The sequence below is a fragment of the Photinus pyralis genome, unplaced genomic scaffold (genome assembly GCF_008802855.1).
Source record: "Photinus pyralis isolate 1611_PpyrPB1 unplaced genomic scaffold, Ppyr1.3 Ppyr1.4_LG10, whole genome shotgun sequence".
Classification (NCBI taxonomy): domain Eukaryota; kingdom Metazoa; phylum Arthropoda; class Insecta; order Coleoptera; family Lampyridae; genus Photinus; species Photinus pyralis.
The window spans coordinates 13,680,468-13,695,230 of NW_022170250.1; the positions used below are offsets into that span (position 1 = coordinate 13,680,468).

At 38.7% G+C, this 14,763-nt stretch overlaps 2 protein-coding genes across 2 annotated transcripts; one reads left to right on the plus strand and one right to left on the minus strand.

Moving 5' to 3' along the window:
* The first annotated feature begins 666 nt into the window (after positions 1-666).
* Positions 667-12,450, plus strand: LOC116162436 (endoglucanase 15-like). Its single transcript, XM_031476053.1, has 11 exons — positions 667-792; positions 4,241-4,389; positions 4,796-4,955; positions 5,014-5,179; positions 10,174-10,330; positions 10,383-10,478; positions 11,139-11,321; positions 11,383-11,560; positions 11,610-11,937; positions 11,985-12,124; positions 12,173-12,450. Exons 2-11 carry the CDS (start codon positions 4,251-4,253, stop codon positions 12,387-12,389), a joined length of 1,764 nt encoding a protein of 587 aa, XP_031331913.1. The 5' UTR covers positions 667-792; positions 4,241-4,250; the 3' UTR covers positions 12,390-12,450.
* A 113-nt stretch (positions 12,451-12,563) lies between these two features.
* LOC116162434 lies at positions 12,564-14,678 on the minus strand. Its single transcript, XM_031476051.1, has 5 exons — positions 14,616-14,678; positions 14,354-14,557; positions 13,649-14,300; positions 13,076-13,587; positions 12,564-13,022 (listed from the first exon to the last, which is right to left on the minus strand). Exons 1-5 carry the CDS (start codon positions 14,658-14,660, stop codon positions 12,636-12,638), a joined length of 1,800 nt encoding a protein of 599 aa, XP_031331911.1. The 5' UTR covers positions 14,661-14,678; the 3' UTR covers positions 12,564-12,635.
* Between the last annotated feature and the right edge of the window lie 85 nt (positions 14,679-14,763).

The window sequence follows — 14,763 nt, forward strand, 5'->3', positions numbered from 1 at the left end:
TTAGACACTCGGATGAAATTGTAACTGTTGTCCGGTTCTCATTTAATTAAATGGGGGGTATTTGTGCCTTTTACCTTTCAATTTCAATAACAAAATTTACCATAAAACCATCATTTAAATTTACTTTTTTGTAATTAATTGTAGTTCTCACGAAATTTACCTTACAAATGTTTGCCATGATTGCTACACTACACTAACCAACATTCTATAATGTGATAGAGTAGCAAAAAATATTTCCAAAATTTAGATGCGTTTTTGAAGCCCGTCCGTCAAGCCGTTTGTTTCTGTTGTGCAAATTCCCGTCAGTAATTGAATTATTAGCGGCCGCACTCCTTTTTTTTCCTCGTCACAATTTGCACGACCTACATATTATTGCAAAATTAGAAAATCGATAAAAAGATGACCTAACTAGGACTTATATAATATAAGAAAATTAGGCAAATAACGGAAGTTTTACGGCTAAGTGCATCACTGCTGCAATTACAAGTAAAACTATAATTAATACGAAATGAACTAACTTGCATTTCTTTCTATTAATAAAAATATAATTGTAAGAATCGGCGAGGCGTTCAAAATATAATTCGAGGAGAAAGTCACGGACCACGTGTCGACGAAACCGAGATTTGATTGGCTAAGTACGTCGCGATTTAATTTTATTGGATCGTAAGTGAATTAGCTAAGCCAGAACAATTCTATAAAACTTGTTTAGTACCTTAATTGTTCAGTTCTTGCGGATCGGTTTGCCAGGAATTTGTGCGGTGTGTGAATTATTTGGTTTTTCGTGTGTTTCATGTAAGTAACTCGATACTTTTAGTTTGGTCAGAAAAAATGAAAGTCATTACGCAAGATTCGCGAAGACACACTTTCGCTTACTTACATAAATATAACAAAAACTAACTAAATGAAATTAAAAAGGCTGTAAGGAAATACATATATCATTTTGGAAAGTAGGCCTACTTTTAAGTACAACCAAATTTGTTTCTAATTGCATACATGCGAAATTAGTGTAATTACATTGTAGTTTAAATTCTTATTCCGTATACCTATATCTCACGTTAGAAATTCAAAATTACTTAGGCACTCTTTTGTTAACGGAAATGTTTGCAAATTATATGACTAAAACCGAAATTGTTGCAAAACCTATAGGTAATATACATTTCGCAATTAACATCTTAAAATGTTAAACTTTCTTAAATTTGAGATGTAACACTTCCTGTTTAGTAACACTTTTTATATATTGGAAAAAAACCGAAAAATATTAGGTGTTTATTTAAACAATTGAGACCAAGTGCTTTAAACATTGATAAACCTTTTTGAAAAATTGTTAGATTTTTTAAAAGTTCAGGGAGATTCCGTCTAAAACTCTGGTGAGGTGAGTGGGGGCCAAGGTGACCACGTGTGACCTGTACTGCACTTGCCCAGGTTCACAGGAAGGCTGAACTCAAAAACTGTTGCGTCACTTGAACCTATGGGCAAGAAAGGTTCTATTTTTAATTTTGCACTAGTTGAAAGTTAATCGATGTAATTTTTTCGCATTTGCAATGCAATTTTGAGGGTAATTCCACATTCACGTTACTCACGAAAATTTAATGAGTATAATTGATTTTTGAAACTTTCTCAAAACAATTTACGATCATTTAGTATCGGGGTATCTAATTCCTACATTCCGTATCGTTTAACTTCTTTGTTTGTGCCTGTGACTTTCTCATAAAATTTGAGCTCTGATTTACAAAATATGTGGTTTGCATGTACTTTCGCACACCCCATACGTTCAGTTTTTCTCGTTTTTAATCATCATTTATTCACGATATATTATACAGTGCTATTCATTTAGAAGTAGACAATAGGGATTTCCTATGTCTAGTTTTAAATGACAAGAACTCTGCTGAAGGACGCCTAATTTTGTGCAACTAAGATAACCTCTAAAAACAAATTAAGATTTTGCTGTCTTAATTTATTGAAATATTATTGCTTTGGCTTTCGTATTTTTATTTTCGTTCGTTCAATTGAAGAAAAACTTGATATTGCCAATTGGTATAAGATGATGCCGGCAATAGTTGAAGGAACGTAAGGGATTTATTTTCTGTGTTGATCACTTTGAAAGTAGTGGTTATTGAAATGCGATCCATGTAAGACACCGTAAAACAACCCTCAATTTTAACGGAGGAAGTGAAACTGAATGTTTTTGTGGAAATGAATCCCATACGATACTTGAGAGAAATAGCGGCCGAATTTAATATCTCTTCATCATAACCTAAAAGCATACCATTTACTCGTTTTTATTAAAATCTAGAATGACAATGCAAAATGCGTGAGCATGTTATTTTGCTCGCATAAAATAAGGCGTCTTTCAGAAGGATTTTTGTCGTTTAAAACTAGACATAAGTATCCCTATGTCTACTTCTAAATGCATATCATTGTATATTATAATAACCTAGAAGCATTGAATAAAAATAGTGTTTTTATTCAATGCTAGAAGTGTTTCATGCGCTAATATTTTGTGAATAACACCAACACATTGTCATCTTAAAATTATTAAGATTGTCAGAGTGAACATCTGTTCGTCCATGAAGAGTGCCACTAATATGAAATATTGGGTGTTAAATATGTTCAAAACACCATCCAAAACTTGTCTGTAAGGAGTCCCTGCCCATTTTTGAAACTTTATAAATTATAATACTATACTTTAGAAATATAGATTTAAATACGAATTTTCGAACAACAATGCTTCGGAGGGTATGTAAAGCTGGCGATCCCGGCAGTAATACCACGACTGTCGTCAACAGACGGCTGTTGATGCGAGGGAGTGCCAGCCATACGATACAAAATTAAAAATGGGACGCGGAGCACAAAATAGAATGAAGTTCCTATCAGAAAACAACGGGCGCACCTAATTTTTGACGTCTAACATACATTGAGAATACATCACTCGATAGCTAAAACATCCCTTTATCGTTTTATATAATTAATAACTATTCCCCTGTTCTGTTTTAAGTTGGTTTGTTTCGAACCCCGAGAAGCTCAATTTAAATAAACTACCTACATTCAAACTGTAATTTTATGTAATCTTTGCTGAAACCCCTTAATAATCGTTCTTTGAGTATTTACTACTACTAAATTGAAATCACTAGCTATCTCGGTTAGCCATATCTGTTCAGTTGCAGTTTTCGACAATAATTTTATCTTACAACAATACCTTTCAATTTTTGAGAAATTCTGAAACGGATGTCTGTTCACACTTGACTGCTAAGTGAGTAGACGACTTATATATTATGAATCGCCGAGGCTGAAAATGACGCAATTAATATGCCAAAATTTTGCCATCCGAAGTACATAGTAAACACGTGACTTGGTAATTGTTTTTAATATGCATCACTTACACGAATATTTTGACTACTTCGTCCGTATATATATTGGGTTTCCGTTATGATATATCAGGGGGGAAGAAATTTGGTACTTGCTTAATGTTGATTTTATTTTGAATTACTTAATTAGTCCAAAATTTAGGTGAGAATTGTACAAGTGCCAATAACGGCAACAGTACTTCCGTTGACTAATGTAGATTTAGACAAAGTTGTCTACTGTAAGTTGAAGAAAAAACTGGATTATATAATTAACCGGTAAAACTAATGTAACATTCATACTTGATCAACTGTAACTGCTTTAGAGTAATTAGTGCCGGTTACGAAGCGCCCTTTGAACATGTACCAAATCGCAGCTTTACCATGTGCAGGTTTTTTCTTTGTCAAAATTACAGTAGACACGCTCAAGGTAAATGCAAGAACAAAAAAGAGGAATTTTGATTGGTTTACAACACGTACTTAAAGTTGTAATTAGTAGAAATTTCGTTTGATCACACGCATGAACTGGCAATTGAATAAAAAGTCGCAATTATTTTAAAATTAATTTTATTGTGTAACTGTTTGTAAATTATTGACCATAACAACAAATTTCGTAATTCAGCCGTTTGCTGGTAGGTGAAGAAATTTAATTGTTGTAATATTCTTTTTTCACTTTGCCGTTGCGAGAGAGAGAGAGTCTATTTAGGCCAAACCGTAAGAGTAAACTTGACCCAGCTCGCGTAGTGAATTACCTTTTTTCCGGCCGAAGCAATTAGTCAAGGTCCCTAAAATGAACAGGTGGACATTTTCTCGCAACAAATCGATTGATCGACGCAACTAGGCCACGCTTTAAATAATCATATCGTACGCCTCCTTTAAAAAGTTTAATTCTGTTACAGAATCAATAACATGACGCTTGTCCAACCCAGTCCCGATATGCAGATCTTCATCCGCAAGGAGCTGAACGAGGACGTCGATACGAGAGAAGACCTACTGGAAGCAATGAAGGAATGGCTTGCGAAACAGCCTCATCTGCCGGATAAGTGGGGTAACTCCTTTTTGTTGTTTATTACGTTTGCTGTGGTTGCACGCTGACGTTACGTAAGCGTGAAATTACACCAAGCGAGTCACTAATGTTTGGTAAAAAGTTGATGTCGGTCTTGGGACACTTCTTGGAGAATTCGGCCTCTATCTTTTAGAAACTCAGATATGGATGTGGCAAAAATATGTACAATTTGAGGATATTTCAATAAATAATCTGTCAATCTCTAAAAATAACACAATGGACATCATCTTTTTAAAATTATTGCCTGCGATGCTCATTTCTGCAACTCCATGTTGAATGGGAGTTTTCATCTTGTACCTACTGGCCTTTTTTGAGTATAAAGGGATACATCAGAACATTGTCTCCATTAATGTGCAATGTTTTGTACTATAATTGGATTTACTTTCAGACGAATCACGCATCATGACGTTTTTGAGGGGATGCAATTTCTCCCTGGAAAGATGCAAACAGAAATTGGACCTCTACTTCACCATGAGAACAGCCGCACCCGAATTTTTCTCGAATCGCAACATCAAAAATCCCGAATTACAGGAAATCATAAAAAAAGCGTAAGTAGCAATTCATTTCACCACAGGATCGATTTACGCCAGTTGTTGTTTTTTTCAGAAATTGTCCTCCCTTACCCGGCCTTACCAAAGATGGCCGCCGTGTAGTCGTTATACGCGGACTCGACAAGAATGACACATCATTGGTCCTTCAGGATGGCATGAAGGTTGTTTTGATGATCGGCGACGTTCGCCTGGCCGCCGAGGAAGTTGGCGTCGCCGGTGACGTTTACATTTTGGACGCCTCAGTCGTTACAGCCGCACACTTTTCCAAAGTTACCCCCGGAATTGTAAAAAAATTCTTGGTTTGCGTTGAGGTGAATATTTTCGTCACTAATCAGTCATTAGTATGTGTGTTCCGGTGGTAATGAAATTCAAAAAACTCAAACTGAAATTGATTTGCCACTCGAACTTTACGAGGGAAAGAATCAAAGGGTTCAAGTTTAAACTACCATTTTGCTTCCAACTTGGATTGTAACCTCTTGATCCTCAATTTACCAGTGCCATTAAGTGTGACTAACTTTGTGAACCTTTCAGGAAGCGTACCCCGTAAAGCTGAAAGAAGTGCACGTAATCAACGCCCATCCCCTAATAGACACCATATTCAACTGGGTGAAACCATTACTCAAGGAGAAGATCAGAAACCGCGTCTACATTCATTCGGACGGCTACGAGTCGCTCCACAAGTACATCTCGAAAGATATACTGCCAGAGGAATATGGTGGAACCGCTGGCAAAATTCAAGATTTCCACGAACAGTGGATGAAGAAACTGGAGGAGTACACGCCGTGGTTCGAAGAGCAGGAGAATATAAAGGCCGACGAGTCAAAACGGCCCGGCAAGCCGACCAACTACGATGATCTATTTGGCGTTGACGGCAGCTTTAGGCAATTACACATCGATTAGACCTCAATTCTTCTACTTAGGCTTTCATTTATTACCTTCGTCTTATGTTAAAAGTGGCTTAATTCTTACTTTTGTGATTAGTTTTTATACTTTGAGGAAATAAAATCATTGCGGTCACATACTGTGTGTATAATGTATATGTATAAGGGATTGGATATATAGCGTGTTCCAAATACTTCGATCATCAGGGGCGTGCTGTATTCTAGTGGCGTATCAAACTTGCCTTTTTTTAAATAGAATATTCCATATTTTATTACTGACTTGGAGAGTACTTGAAAAGTACTTATTTTTTTATGTAACATGTTATTACGCTTAACTTTAACGATTTGGCTGTTATAACCTTTTTTCCAAGTATCCTAGGCCTCTATGGAATAGAGGGCTATAATAGGCAACCAACCGACTACACACATTTGTTTTAAAGAATAATTAACGTCTGCTATGGAAACAGTAGCTTGATTATTCAATGTCAAATTAGGGTTGCCTATTAGTCTTTATTTTTATTATTAGCATCAAATTGTGATTTTTTTACACAAAGATGTATAGCAAAGACCATAAGGTTGAAATTGGTCGTAACCGTTTAAGAACTGTAAAAACAGCTCCAGTTTGTCGCCTGTAATGTTGGTTGTCTACTGTTGTCATCTGTTTAATGCCGTGATACTAGTACCAAAGGGATTACTCTTTGCTATTATCTGTTCACCGAACAGATGCAGTTAAGCTCCTCCCGAAAAATTCCTGGCAAATTTAAATGAACATTTTTTATTGGCCGAATTTTGAAAACCCGTAACACACGCAACTATTTGCTTCCATTTATAAATGCCGTATCTGAATTGACAGTCGTAACGTCAAACCTGTCATTGCGTTTTGTATTTGCCTTGCCTCAACTTGCCCTTAATTTCATTTATACGAACAAAATAATCTGTTTCAACTTAATAAACAATATTTGAAATTATGCACTGCTGTGTGTTGAAAGGTCAAAATTCAAAACATAACACTTTATAACTCAATGTGACATGCGATTTTAAATTTGCCGATTTTTATAATTTTTGTGACTGTGAAACGGGTCTGCTATTACATTGGCCAAAACTTATTGGGAGTGGCTTAACTGCATCTGTTGGGTGAAGAGATTATAGTACTATGCGATCAAAAAAGAGTTGATGTCGAGTCACCTTTGGAATTTTTGTTTACATGGAGGAATCATATTTAACCTGAATTTCCAAAGGCGACTCGACGTTAATCCTTTTTTGATCGCCCGTTATCATGATTCCATGCCATTAATTCGTTTTTTTTTAAGTATATATAGCCCATATTCCCTGTAGTGTGAATATATTCCATAAAATGCAATAGCATTTTATTTAGGGGGAGGGGGCACATTTCTACTTAAAAATCAACCCCTTGTGAGCCACTAGCTCACATGTCCAACATTTTAAACAGGTGACACTTTACTTGAAAGGTCTTTCAATTCTGTATACAACCCTTATAAATTATAATTGTACGGTATACAAGTTTATAAATTGTGCACAACTCTTGTGCAGATAAAACGAATTTTATTAAACCGAAATGCTAAATAGTTACCTATATGGTAGTAGCATCCTTTATTTATCGATGTTTACCTTCTTGGCAGCTGATTAATGGGGAGAGGATTCTCACATAACCATTTAAAAGCCGTCTGGCAGATTCAAGATACAAGACGAATCAAGCTCTTAGAGAAATGTTCCGCATCAATCTCGCATTTTTTTTTGTAGGCACTCTTGTATACAGGATTGGATGCAGAATTGGATTGAGTTGTTTTGGAGAGGGAATGACTGACATGGGGTTGATTTCTACGTAGAAATCTGTCTGCTTGAAAACCAAAGGTGACGAAATTTGTATACCCTCAATATATTTACATAAAAATGACACATCACTGGCGAGGAAATATTGCAGTATGAGGTAATTGGAATTTCACCCGGATTCTTTTGTGAAAATGTAAGAAGTTTGTTTTCCCCGAGATAAATAGTGAAAAGTGAAGCTCACTAATCACTACCATTACTGACCAATATTTAGAGGAGATAGTGATGTCTAAAAATTTCCCCAGGTCCAGGCACAACACTTTCCTTGATTGATTGAAGAATTGATGATTGTGACATAGAAAATCTTTAGATTCCTTCTAAGAACTTGTTCAGGAATCTGCACAATCAGGGCGTCCCACATTAACTTTAATGGATCAATGCATGGCCTAATACCATGGATCATTGCTGATCTCGAATAGAAGCACTTTCTATGTCATAATTTCGTTTACCTTTCCCGCTGTTTATCGAAACTGGTAATTAATTCGTTCGACAATTAACCGGAATGTTTATGTGTGCGAACGAGTCAGTCACACTTTCCTCTCTCGTCGTCCTCCACGGAGATAGTGTCGATGCAAATTTGCAAGAATTTGTTCAAAAATAAACTCACGTAACCAAGAGAGTTCATCCTCTTTAAAATTATTTTTAAAGGGGGATCGTCTGTCGGTGATTTAATTTTAAATCAAACTCGACGTCGAATCGTAAGTGAAGGTGATTGTGTTTAGCCCTGCAGAACTTTTGTTGGGATGGCGTTAGATTTTTAAAGGTGAGGAGGTTCGTTACGTACTTAATTTGGGGGTAATAAACCGGCCGGTGCGGCACTCATTTCCGGATGGCGATGGCAAAACGGGCAGAAATACTACATTTCATCGCATATGCGCGAGATGAAAAATTTATGATCTCATCACGTCACGCGCGCGTTGTACGATTCGATTGTCTTTGGGTTCGGAAGGCCAAGGTTGGCCGGAGGGTTTTTTTTTCCAAATTTTGTTGGTCGCGTAAATCCCGGCTTTCGAATCGACGGACACGGAAACGGATTATTTGCGAATAGTTTGGCGAGGTAATGCGTTTTGAGATTTGTTTTTCTCCTGTCGAAATCCCATTATGAAATGTCCCCCCGGGGAGCAGAGGAGAGAGAGATTTTTTGTTCTAGAAAAGGCTCAATTTTCGTGACACATCACGTTCCAGAAGTATATTGGTCGATAGCCACTCGTAACAACAGTTCTCAGTTGTGCAATTAAATGACCAAATACAAAAAATTCAATGTGAATTGTAAAAAACACCAATTGTTACTTTTCCGCACTCATATATGGATATGTAAAGTATTGTTTTCATCACAGAAAAAAGTCCGTTGTTGTTTTCCGGCTTGTTAGCACGATAACTCAAAATCTATTTTATACCGGTAGGTCATAAATTTCTTACTGAAATTTTAACATAAGCAGCTGTCAATAAAAGGAAATCGATCGATTGTGTTCAACATGTCAAAAGCTGCTTTCGCACATGTGCAAAAGTAAATGTCTTATTATTTAGTGGACTAATTTTTGTGAAATTTTAACGGTACTCACTTCTTATAAAATCAAATTGATCTACTATAAAAGGAAAGTGGTGGGTCTCAACAATTTTACCGTGTGGAAAAATTAAGTTTTGAAGAAACTCATTTTGGACTTTGACTCGCCTCCACCTACCCAAAAGTATTGTTAAGGACCTTTTACCATTCAGGTTTAATTTCGTTTAGACGATAGATCAGGTTTTTGAAACGCGTCACCATTTTGTTGTACAAATCGACAAAATAGAGCGCGTTATGACATAATTTTCGTTTTGCAAATGCAACTGTCGTGGGAAAACCTGTCCCCAACTATATCCATCAAAGTGCCATCTATCTATCATAATCGTTGTTTTCTGAGAAATCGCTCAAAACACGTACTTAATTGTTGCTTGGATTACGTACATGCAGTTATGCTGATTGCGTCTATAAATAGAAGAGACAATCTTCATTCTTCTCACGTGCAACAAGCTCATACCAATAAATTTCAATACGTATTCACCGCCGCGAAATGGGCAATGTTGTATGTGGCCTGTCCTTCCAAAAAATCTGTGCGAAGTTGCACACAATGAACGAATGTTGGGTCACCTGAGAATTACATAAAGAACTTCTCATACTTGACCTAGTAGAATACTAAGCTCGCTTATACATTGAAATAAAACGAAGAGTTATATTCTCATAATACTCCGTCATCCTTTGGAAGCGAAAGCACCTGCGAGTGCTTGTGACACCAATATTTAGTTGCAAGTTTGACTTTCGCGCGTCAGCTTGGGAACCAAAAATGTAAGTTAGTCTTCTCGGGCTGATTGTGTACTTGGTTTCTTGGTTTTGGAAAGAAGTGAAGTGTCGCGTTTTTCGCTGTTCTTTTTTACAGATGGTCCAGGTTTTGACGGCGATAATCGCCGGTTTAATAGCCCACGTCGCCTGCCACCCTTTCGACGTGCAGCCCAATTATAAGGAGGTGCTCAGGTTGTCGCTGCTGTTTTACGAAGCGCAGAGATCGGGACGTCTTCCCGTCGATAACAGGATAGCGTGGCGTGGAGATTCGGCTTTGGAGGACCGCGGACTGAACGGCGAAGATTTGACCGGCGGATATTATGACGGTGTGTCCATCGTTCGGCAGTTTGGAAGTTACCAAAATTTTGGTTTTTTCAGCGGGCGATTTTGTCAAGTTTAGCTTTCCGATGGCGTTCACGACGACGCTGTTGGCGTGGGGAGTCTTGGATTACGAAAATGCCTACAAAAGTGCGGGTGAGTTAATGAAGGAAGTATTTATCTGGATCATTTTCGCCGAGTGAAAGTCGTAATATTTACATTTTGAAAGTTATCTCGGTGTTAAAAGCGAACACAATTAACTGTAATTGTAATGGATATTAAATTGAGGTTTTGTGACAAATTGTTCAAGGCAAGAATTCCTATGGGATTTGTCACCCAGACTAATTCTACGTAAAATCGTCATTGCTTGTAACTACTCTTGAAATTCAATTGCAAATGACGCGCAACCACCAGAGGGTGGAACTGGAGATAGCGTGTAATGTTATCAGTTTCCATACCTAACTTTTACCACCCGGAGAAATATGGAATAGATAGTGTCGCATTTACATTGTAAATTGCATTTGAGACTTAACTTCATCTTACATTTTGCGGTTGATGAATCGCTCGCTTCAACTTCTTTGACTGTTATTAATGATCAAATGAGGACTACATATCAGTTTTACGTGCTTAATTTGTATTATGGTATAATGAATGGGTAATTAGGCAAGAACTTGTTCTTTTTATTTTTCGATGGATGTTATTATGGAAAAAGAGCCCTGCAATTATTTTCACATTTCTCCGCTGTTAAAATTCCCAAAAAATCATTCTTGTTTGTTGGGATCACACGAAACAATGGTTTATGTAAGATTTGCTTAGATCAATACCATCACGCCATAATCGCATTGAAATGGGCCACAGACTACTTCCTCAAATGTCACGTGAGTCCTTACGAACTCTACGGACAGGTAGGCGACTTCAGCATTGACCACAAGTTCTGGGGCCGACCAGAGGAACTAAACATGACTAGGCCTGCTTATAAAATCGACACAAAACATCCAGGTAAATGGGTCGCATCTATGATTCCGTCGTCGGCGGTATAACTAATCGTCTAGTGTTATAGGTGCGGATTTGGCCGGGGAGGTCTCCGCGGCCCTGTCCTCGACAGCCTTGGTCTTCAAAAATATACAAAAGGACTACTATAGTCTGGCCATACGCCACGCTCAGGAGCTGTACGCGTTCGCCGTTAACTACCCGGGATTTTACCACGAGGCTATTCCAGGCGCCAAAGCTTTTTATCAGTGAGTGACTTGATGGGCATTTACTGATGACGCTGAGATGCGGTTTTAGATCAACTGGGTTCGGGGACGAGCTCACCTGGGCAGCTATTTGGCTGTACAAGGCGACTTTAGACCAGAAGTACTTGCAGGATGCGGAGCTCTTCTACAAGAATTTCAAATTAAAAGGAAGACCCAACGAATTCCACCATACCAATAAGGTTGCCGGTATTCAAGTGTTACTAGCTGAGTTGACCGGCAAGTCGGAGTACGTCAGAGCCGTCGAGGCGTTTTGCAATTACTCCATCTATCAACAGAAACGAACACCAAAGGGCCTAGTGTACATCGACAAAGCTGGAACGTTGTCTCACGCTGCCAACATCGTCTTTCTATGCCTTCAAGTTTGTTAACTATTTATCTTGGCTCAAACTTATTATACCTATTTCAGGCTGTTGATATGAACATATCGTCTTCTTCCTACATTCATTTCGCTAGGGAGCAGATGTCGTACATTCTCACCACAACCGGACGAAGCTTTGTAGTAGGATACGGAGAAAATTACCCAAAAAAACCTCATCACTCTGCCAGGTTTTCATTTACTACACGTGTAGCCATTGCTTAACCAAAAACTTTCAGCTCGTGCCCGGATAAACCCAATCCGTGCGGGTGGGAGTCCTACAAGTCGAAAGATCCAAACCCTAAAATTCTCTATGGAGCGTTAGTAAGCGGGCCGGATCAAAATGATCACTATGAAGATGTCCGCGAAGAGTTTTTGTATAACGAAGTAACTTTAGACTATAATGCTGGTTTCCAAAGTGCGGCAGCTGGACTGTTGCAATATGAGAATAAGTGAAAATCGATTGTGTTTGTTGTTACCAATTTTTGTACATTCTGTAATAAATGTTTGAGTTATAGTTTCTTCGTCACTTGTCGAATTAGTTTTAGTATCGTTGAACGGTTATAAAATTCAAATATCCATCCGGTGGTGGCTCTCGGTATTTTTTCTCGAAGACTACGTTAAAAAAAATTAAAAATTATAAATGCGGATGTATTTTACAAAACAGAGTCATAACCGACACAAACAATTCAATTGAGACATTTAATATCTGAATCCACGGTTGAAGACGTATGGGACGAAGGTGTTGTCCTTGTAGTACTTGGAGTAGTATCCAGTGACATCCTTGAGTGGGTAGTTGAAGGAGTTGTAGGTGCGTTCGTAGGCGATTTTGTTCAAGAAGGTGATGAATCTGTTGAAGATGTTCTTGATCAAGAAACGTTCCATGTCTTGAACTTCGTATTTCTCGATCAATTTGCACCATTCAGCGGCAAGAACTTCAATGCAGCGAAGGAAGCGGATCTTGAGTTCGGGCAAGTTGGTGAGGAGTTCGGTGCTGATGATTTCTCTGAGTTCTCTTCTGATTTCCTTGATTCTGTAGATGAATTCTTCGACGTACTTCTCGGTGTAGAGGGTGTTTCCGAAGGTCATCTGAAAGAACGTTAGAGTAGAGATGATCAACGGTGGCTGGGAATTTCACTTACTTTGGTCTCGAATTTCTCCAAGATGTAGTCAAGGACGGTGATGAATTCACGGATGTTGTGGAAGAGGACGGTCTTGACATCGGTAACTTCCCAGGTGTTGCGTTCGAAACGTTCGAAGATGCGCTTGACGAGCATTTGGACGGTCAATACTAAATCCTTGGGGGATTCGTATCTCATTCCACCGAAGTACTTGTTGGATTCCAAAGTCTTGCCGTAGAAAGGTTCTACTTCGAATTTGCGGATTGGGAAAAGAGATTCGTATTTGTATGGGGTGTACAAGTTCTCTTCGATGTTTCCGTAATATTTGGTTTCATAGTTGTATGGGGTGTAGAAACGGTTATGGAATTCCTTTTCGTAGAGTCCGTATCCGTGCTTGCCATAGTATTCGTTGTTGTAGTACTTGGGGGTGTAGAAACCGATTTTGTAACCGAATCTGGTTTCGTGGATGGCGTTCTTGATGGCGTGGAAGTAGTTGTAGACGATTCTGGTGACGAGAGTTCTGATTTCTACGGCTGAACAAAAAAACACATTTTACCAACTGCGCTCGGCCCTAATTCGAAAGAGAGTACTTACGCAAAACTTTGTCTTCGCAGAGCTGTACCAATTGTTCGAAGATGGAGACAATTTCGTACAAGTGGGTGACGATCTTGGTTCTGAAGACTTTCATGTCAACAGTGTTTTCGGTCATGATTTCCATAAGGGGGAAGACGATTTCGCGGAGTTTGTTGGTGAGGTGGTTCAAGACGAGATCGAGTTCCTTGTGTCCCAAGATGGTCTTTTCTTGCAATTTGCGGACGATTTCGTTGACGTACATGAGGTATTCACGGAGAGCAACCTTGATTTGGGCTGGGTGGGTGAATTCCTTAAGGATTTCGGTGAATTCACGGGTGTATTCGTGGATTTCCTTGATCAAAACACGTGGGGTTTCTACGACTTCAAAGTCGCGGTTGATGTGCAAGAAGTGGGAGCGGATTCCGTGGAGAACGTTGATGAAGTCGACGAGGACGTACTTCAAGGTGTAACGGAATTCGGGGTAGGAAGTGTAGGTAAGGTGGACCAACTTTTCGATGTGTTCGTATACTACGTTGATGCAGCGGACGAAGTTGATCTTAAGTTCGTGAACCTTGGTGATGTCGTGGAAGTGGGTGATTTCTCTGAGAGAGTCACGTACTTGTTCCAAGACGTAGATGACGTGCTGGAAGACATCTTCGCGGATGGTGAAAGTCTGCAAGGTAACTGCATGTCTTCACTGAAGACAATTGCTAACAATTAACTCACCTCTTCGCGGAGTTTGTTGAGGATCACTTCAACAACTTCAACGAATTTGCGGGATTGCCAGGTGACAGTCTTGATAGCATATTCGTGGTTGGGGAAGTCCTTTTCGAGGACGAGGGTTAAATCTCTAACTTCGGTGCGGATTTCGTCCAAATAGTTGACGAGTTTTCCCTCACCGTAGAACTCGGGAAGAGTTGCGAAGGCGGCCTAAATTAGAAAAAAAATAGATTAGTCGTGTTCGGTACAAAAATATCGGTTCACTTACTTGGAAAGCCAAAGCTGCGAAGAAACACACTGCTAACTTTGCCATCTTCAATACTCTGTCGAAGACAAGTGGAGTGAGGATGAAGGGTTTTCGATGCTTTTTATACAGACCAAGTTTTTGACCTCGTAACCTTCACCATATTTATCAA

Excerpts from the sequence above, each read along its gene's own strand:
- LOC116162436 (XM_031476053.1), top strand. The coding sequence starts at position 4,251 with ATGACGCTTGTCCAACCCAGTCCCGATATGCAGATCTTCATCCGCAAG. Across the intron at positions 5,180-10,173 it reads AAGTTGGCGTCGCCGGTGAC|CCCAATTATAAGGAGGTGCT; the intron begins GTTTACATTTTG and ends TTCGACGTGCAG. Across the intron at positions 10,479-11,138 it reads AAATGCCTACAAAAGTGCGG|ATCAATACCATCACGCCATA; the intron begins GTGAGTTAATGA and ends AGATTTGCTTAG.
- LOC116162434 (XM_031476051.1), bottom strand. The coding sequence starts at position 14,660 with ATGGCAAAGTTAGCAGTGTGTTTCTTCGCAGCTTTGGCTTTCCAA. Across the intron at positions 14,558-14,615 it reads TCGCAGCTTTGGCTTTCCAA|GCCGCCTTCGCAACTCTTCC; the intron begins GTAAGTGAACCG and ends TTTCTAATTTAG. Across the intron at positions 13,588-13,648 it reads CTGCGAAGACAAAGTTTTGC|CCGTAGAAATCAGAACTCTC; the intron begins GTAAGTACTCTC and ends TTTTTTGTTCAG.